The 7691-nt window shown below is 44.1% G+C and overlaps 1 protein-coding gene across 1 annotated transcript in view; it reads right to left on the bottom strand.

The window, feature by feature from the left end:
* The window catches only part of Dus2 (dihydrouridine synthase 2), a 41108-nt gene that overhangs the window by 18630 nt on the left and 14787 nt on the right, over positions 1 to 7691 (bottom strand). The window contains exons 4-6 of the mRNA XM_021171121.2: positions 6605 to 6696; positions 3534 to 3577; positions 1636 to 1696 (exon numbers count right to left, since the gene is read on the bottom strand). Coding sequence (XP_021026780.1) covers positions 1636 to 1696; positions 3534 to 3577; positions 6605 to 6696 — 197 coding nt within the window. The remainder of the gene's footprint in view (positions 1 to 1635; positions 1697 to 3533; positions 3578 to 6604; positions 6697 to 7691) is intronic.

Genomic DNA, 7691 nt, shown 5'->3' with positions numbered 1-7691 from the left:
ACACAGAGAAACCCTGTCTCGACCCCCCCCCCAAATAAATAAAAATAATAAATAAATAAATAAATAGATCTCAGCGTCAAAGCAAACTGACCCCACCATCACTGTGTCCTTAAAACAAGCATCCACCTGAGTGGAGTGGCACACATACTCAAGAGGCTAAGTCAGGAGGGTCAGGAGTTTGAGTCTAGCCTCCACTGCACAGTGGTAGTTCACAGCTAGCTTGCACTTCACAGATATATCCTATGTCAAAAAATAAAAAAAAAATCCAACAAAGGACAGTCCACCAAGTCACAGACCAACTTAAAGCTCAATGACAGCAATGATTCTGTTTTACAACTTTTTTTCCCCTTTTTTTCCAACACAGGGTTTCTCTGTGTAGCCCTGGCTGTCCTGGAACTCACTCTGTAGACCAGGCTGGCCTCGAACTCAGAGATCCACCTGCCTCTGCCTCCGGAGTGCTGGGATTAAAGGCGTGTGCCCACCACGCCCAGCAGTTTAAAACTTTTTAACATTTTGTGTGTGTGTGTGTGTGTGTGTGTGTGTGTACATGTTTGCAGATTAGAGGACAACTTGCGGGAGTCAGTTCTCTCCTTCTGCATGTGGGTTCTGGGGCTTAAACTCAAGTAATCAGGCTTGGTGACACGTACCCTTACCTGCCGAGCCATCACTCCCGCCAATGGCTGTCTCCTGAAGATAGACTTATTTACCAATAATTTTCATAACTATCTATATTTCTGAAATATTAGACAATATTATGAATGACTCTGTGTTGATTTTGTTGATACAGGATGTTATATAACCCTGGATGAGTGCTGACATTACAGTTGTAATAGAAAGGGGATTTTTTTTTTCTCAAATATGTATGTGTTTGTGTATGTATGCCACATGTATGGGCATGCCCTCAGAGCCCAGAGGGTTCAGGTCTCTTAGAGCTTGACTTGGGTTCTGGGAACTGAAGCCAGGTCCTCTAAGAGAACAGCAAGCACTCTTAACTGTTGAGTCATTTCTTTAGCCCGAGAGGGAGGATCATTAAAAATTCAATTTTATTTACTGCTACTATGGCTATGCATTCTGTGTGGGGAGAGGGCACACACATCCCCCAGAGCACGTGCGGAGGTCAGAGGACAACTTTCAGGAGTTGACTGTGTCCTTCCACAATGGGATTCAGAGACTGAATTCACATCATTAGGCATGTGTGGCAACCACTCTTACCCATGAGCCAGTTTGCTGACCCACAGGACTGCAAACGTCTGAACTCATTAGGAATAAAGTAAGTGGGCTGCATTATAGCTCAGCCTACCCAATGCACACGGCGTCCTGGGCTCAGTCCCTAGCATCTCACAGAACTAAATGTGGGGTCAACATCTGTAATCCCAGCACTTGGGAAATAAAGCCCAGTGGATCAGAAGTTCAAGGTCATCCTGGAGCTCAGGCTAGCCTCCAATTCCTCATCCTCCTGCCTCAGCCTTTGCAAGTTCAGATTTCAAGTGTGGGCCATCATATCTAGCCTAAAAACATCCCTTTGAGCATTGTCCTAATCCAGCACAAGGTCTAGCCCGGAGCCAGGAACTATAATAGCTAGCCTCATTTAATCTGAACAGAATAATTCTAAGGAATATAAACAAACGATTTTACCTTAGTGGAATACTCTTTTGGACAGCCCATGTTGACATCAATACCAGCTACATCATTTTCTCTGGAAAAGCATGGAAGAGAGAAGAAGGTAAACACTCTACCTGAGGGAAGAAAGTCCATGAAGGTAAGGGGTCTGGGCTCCTGAATCTCCTCAGCCTCCTGGGCCTGTGAAGCACACTAACTCTCAATGACAAAAGGTGACAATCAGAAACAGAGCCCTTCCCCCAAATGCAACTGCCTCCCGTGAGTAGACATAACGAATACACATCTATGAGGAGCTGGATGCCCAGGACTTTACCATGCTGAGTGTCAGGTCAGGTAGTTCAAATACTGAGTGACCCTGAACTCCATCCTAGGGCCATCGTTTTGACTGGGGTAATGGGAACCATTTGTCAACGTAGAAAGGTGGTGTGAGCACAGGGCCCATTGCAGAGCATATCTTCTGCAAAAGTTACTAAACTGAGCCAGGTGTGGTGGGACATATGTAATTCCAGAACTCAGAAAGTGGAGGCAAGAAGATCACAGGTTGGAGGCCAGCCTGGGTTACAAAAAATAGAAAAAGAAGTAGGGGAGGGAGAGGAGGAGAAGGAGGAGGAGGGATAGAAGGAGGAGGGGGAGGGGGAGGGAAAGGAGGAGAGGGAGGAGGAGGGGAGGGGGAGGAGGATGGGGAGGAGGAGGAGGAGAAGGGGGAGCTGGTAGTTGTATTAGACTGGCTTCATTTGCTGAGCTGCACAACTGGTTTCCTCCCAAGCATTCTGTGATCCAGAAAAGATCTTCACCTCATCCACTGGATTAAAGCGGTATGTGGTTTGCAGCAGTTAAGGTCTGAGTTCTTTCTTACTCTCACTGTCATCAATCACAAAAGCTAATACGAAGCACTCATGATGTGCCCCATGTTGCAAAGACATGACATGCTTTATTTCATTTGCTGCTCCCTATAATGCCAGAGATTGATAGACATCATTTTATAAGGAAGAGAACCAAGTCCTCAATGACACTAGGTAAGTTACTGTGGTGTTTTGAATGTGCTTGGTCCATGGGAAGGGACACTATTAGGAGGTATGGCCTTGTTGGAGTAGGTGTAGACTTGTTGGGGGAAGTGAGTCACTGTGGGGTTAGGCCCTGAAGTCCTATGCTTAAGCTCCACACAGTGCAGAAGAGTCAGTCTCCTTCTAGCTGCCTTTGGATCGCCATGGAGAACACTCATTTCCTTCTAGATCACCGTGTCTGCCTGGATGCTACCATGCCCTCCATGATGATACCAGATTGAACCTCTGAAACTGTAAGTCAGCCCCAATTAAATGTATGCCTCTGTAAGAGTCTTCGTTGGTCATAGTGTCTCTTCACAGCAATGGAAACCCTAACTAAGATAGCTACCTAAGTTCACACAGTTACCAAATAGCAAAGCCTAAATTCCAACTGAGCTCTGCTTTAACTCCAAAGGCCACCACCTTAACCATGGATCCTCCTGACCACTGACTGACTCTGGAAGGAATGTATCTTATCTCATTCCATGAAATTAAAGCTGCAGGACTCCCAGAAGAATCCCTGGAAAGGGAAACCCATGAATAAACATTAAAAGGAGGGCTCCACATAGAGGACCTCTGGGGTACAACCACATAGAGGACCTCTGGGATACAACCACATAGAGGAACTCTGGGATACAACCACATAGAGGACCTCTGGGGTACAACCACATAGAGGAACTCTGGGGTACAACCAGAGCAGGTATACAGGAGTCCCAGACCAGCCTTCAGACACCACAGAGAAAGAAACCCAATACCCTTCTCCTGAAAAAGAAAGTAAGGGGCTAAGAAGCAAAGGATGGGTTGCTACTGACATGAAGGTCTCACAGCTTACAGAAGAGACAAGGCATTCCCAAGGAGGGAAGAACTTACACAAGCCTGGCCACAGCAAGGGCTCGCTCTGCGTCTGAAGTCCCCTGGGAACACAAGAAGCTACATCAACCTGTCTTGACACAAGTGCACACATGTAGACAAACACACCTATTGGTATCTTACACATACACACACACACACACACACACATACATGCATGCATGCATATACACATGCCAGCAAGTATAAGACTCAGGCCCACTTAGGGATGGAACAGTAACTCAGCAGTGTTTGTTTGTTTTTTGTTTGTTTGTTTTTAAGAGACCAGTACTCTAGACTTACTCAGCAACCAAAGAAAAAGATGGGCTTGGAAGGCCTAGACAATCTCATTAACATCACAGTAACTTTCAAACATTAAAAAACAATGCAGGGGCTGGAGAGGTGGCTCAGTAAATAAAGTACTTGCTATGCAAGCACGAGGTCAGAGTTCAGAGCACTGACGCCCACATTAAAAACCAGGTGGTGGCCAGCAAGACTGCTCAGTGGGAAAAGGCTCTTTCCGCCAAGAATGTCAACTTGAGATCAATCACTGGGACCTAGAAGACAGAACTGATTCTTGCAAGTTATCCCCTTACCTCTACATACGCACTATAGCCCAAGCATACACACACACACACACACGCACACACACACAGGTAATGTAATAAAATTTTACTTAAAGGGACTGGTGAGATGGCTCAGTGGTTATGAGCGTTGACTGCTCTTCCAAAGGTCCAGAGTTCAAATCCCAGCAACCACATGGTGGCTCACAACCATCCGTAACAAAATCTGATGCCATCTTCTGGAGTGTCTGAAGACAGCTACAGTGTACTTACATANTGTAGACCAGGCTGGCCTCGAACTCAGAAATCCGCCTGCCTCTGCCTCCCGAGTGCTGGGATTAAAGGCGTGCGCCACCACGCCCGGCTATGTGTAGTATTTCTAACAGTGTTTCTTTCTTTGTCATTAAAAAAAAAAAAATCATTGTATTTTATGGTTCTGGATGTCTTGCCTGCATGTTTATCTGTGCACCACTTGTGTGCCTGCTGCTCGCAAAGGCCAGAGAGAACATTGTATCCCCTGGGACTGGAGCTAGAGATGGTTTGTGAGCTACCATGAGGATACTGAAAACTGAACCTGGTCCCCTGCAAGAGCAGCCAGTATTCATAACCAGTGATCCATTTGTCTATCCCTCAAATACTATTTCTAATTAACAACAACAACAAAAAAGCTGAGATGAGCTTAATGGCCAAAACACATGTACTAGAAATTATGTAGCTCAAGTCTCGAAGTCTGGACCTTTCTGCCTCTGCCTTCCAATGGTGGAATTAAAGGTGTAGATCATACCTCGCAGGTTTCTTTTCTCCCAATGACCTCCCACATGCTAGGCGAATATTCTACCACTGAACTGCATCCCTAGCTCTAGTTCATCTGTTTTCAGGCATGAAATTATATATACTACTATTGGCTATGATGTATATGTGTACATATATATGCTGTGGTATATATTAAATATCATGACTTTGAATAGTAACACACATAAAACAAGTTATATGCTGATCAACTGATGAAAATGTGACCAGAGGCCTAAAGAAATCTAATTCTGTGTGATTTGATTTTTTAAAATATTTTTTATATGTACAGGTGGTGTTTTGTCTGTATACATGCTGTGTACCGTGTGCATGCGATACCCATGTTAATAGCCCATGTTGGCTTTAAACTTGCCTTGAACTCCTGGTCTTCTTCCTTTCACCTCCCAATGCTGAGACTACAGGAGTGCAACCCTAAGCCTGGTACTAAGTCTCATTTCGTTTCTCCTTGGAGCTGATGGTTCCACAACTGTATAATTAGTGTTCTCAGTAGCAACTTTATAGAACATAACTACAAATAAGTTGATCATATCTCATCAACTCTGTGTGTGTGTGTGTGTGTGTGTGTGTGTGTGTGTGTGTGTGCGTGTGTTCTCTATGTAGTCTTGGATGTCCTAGAGCTGGCTATGTAGATCAAGTGGACTCAAATTCACAAAGATAGTCCTGCTTCTACTCGGGATTATGGTGTGCACCACCATTCCTGGCTCTTATTCCTAATTTGCTGTGGTTGTTTTGATAAAAACACAGGTTCTTGTGTCCCTCTTAATCTTCTTTTGTAAATTTCTCATTTACTCTTTATACATAATATAGATTACTACATGAGAAAGATCCAGTGTAACAGATGGCAAATACCATCTTAAGACTACAAGAGATCTTTAAAGCACTCCCACAAATTAAAGCTAGTATTAGCACCCCAGACTGAGCAGACAACGGTTAACATTAGCCCACTGACTCCATCATCAAAGTACCATTCAGGCAGCCAAAGTCAGCACTTAGACAGTACACCTGCCAAAATGAAGGTCTAATCAGTCCAGGTCTGTAGTTCCGGGAAAGTAGCTACATGTGCAAGCCTTGCTTTTTGCCTCTGTAGTTCTACTTCTGCTACCTGTTTTTGTTAACAGAAGCAAGTCAACCCAGAACGTGTTTTTTTTTTTTTTTTTTTTTTTTTTTTTTTTTTTTTTTATTTTTTTTTTTTTTTTTTAAAAAAAAAAAAATTTTTTTTAAACCTACAAGTGAGTTCATCAATAGCCAGGTTTTTATGTTTGTTTGTTTGGTTGGTTGGTTTTTTTGAGACAGGGTTTCTCTGTATAGCCCTGGCTGTCCTGGAACTCACTTTGTAGACCAGGCTGGCCTCAAACTCAGAAATCCATCTGCCTCTGCCTCCCGAGTGCTGGGATTAAAGGCGTGCACCACCACGCCCGGCTCAGAATAATCAATTCTAATGATTAAAAAAATACAGAAATCATGCCAAACAGGTAATTTGTAATTAAATAAGTTTGAGACGGCAGGCATCAAACTGACTGCAACAACTTAATTTCCACAGTCCCCAACATGGTACCTAATCAAGAACCGATCTCTGGAAAACATTCAAGCCAATCATAGGACGCCACCATTGTACAGCAGGGTACGTACAGGCATTTAAGACTGGCAGACATAGTATGAATTAGGAACTTCCAGGGAACAGAGAGGATGCGGAACACTGGAGTGGGAGGTGTCTCTTACCATCTGGAAGACCACCCTGCTCTGTTCTCTTTCACACGTACGGAAGACTACTCGGTCATCCGGAGCAACAAAGTCCACTGTGCTGAGCACCTCTGCACAAAAACACAAGCACATGGGCCACACCATTAAGATGCAAGTTCCAGCCAGCCTGAGCCCTGGAGGCCACAACAAGACTACAACCTGGAGAGGGAAGAGAGTGCATCCTAGATATATATTCTACCCGGGAAGCGTCTGAGTTGCTAGTGATGGTCTGTTTTCAAAGTGATGTGGTTCACTTTACAATCATGGTAGATGACATGTTTATAGTTAGTGCTCTGCATTTAGAATGCTATTGGCATTATAGCTGGGAGAAAGGAACATATATGAAACTTGAGCCCAAACTGCTCCAGAAAGCGGTGCTCTAAGGTGTCAGCAAAGCTATGGTGTCTTAGCTATGTAGTGCCCAGGCAGCATGAGTGGAGTCTGACTGCACGGCGTCACCCAACCTTCCTGATTACCCGAATAGTGGCAAATTCACTTATCTACTGAAATTCATTTACAACCCGCAAATCGATACTTTCAATATTTCTAGTTATTTATAAATGGATGAGACATGGCACACACACACAAGTTGAGTCACTTTCCTAGCTCAGATCAAACAAGGGGATACTCTCATTTGTTTCCCTAGTGTCATATCTGTCAGAGCTAGGCATGATGGTGCACACTGGTAAGCCCACCCTTGGAAGGCTGAGGAAGGAGTTTACTCTTCACCTACACAATGAGGTCAATGCCAGACTAGGTTACATGAGACCTCAAAAAAAAAAAAGGTCATATTTAGTGCATTTCTTGACAGCTTTGGTTTGTTTTATGTTGGTACTCTCATTGTTTAATTAGACCCTAAGCATTGGATGGTGGCACATGCCTTTAATCCCAGCACTTGGGAGGCAGAGGCAGATGGATCTCTGAGTTTGAGGACAGCTGGTCTACACAGTGAGTTGCAGGACAGCCAGGAATACACTGAGAAACCCTGATTAAAGATGAATGAATGAATGAATGAACGAATGAATGAATGGTTTCAGGCATAGTGATAAGGTGCTGTGTAGTATTT

Source organism: Mus caroli, chromosome 8 (genome assembly GCF_900094665.2).
Source record: "Mus caroli chromosome 8, CAROLI_EIJ_v1.1, whole genome shotgun sequence".
NCBI classification, from domain to species: Eukaryota; Metazoa; Chordata; class Mammalia; order Rodentia; family Muridae; genus Mus; species Mus caroli.
This window is presented reverse-complemented; position numbering and strand designations above follow the sequence as displayed.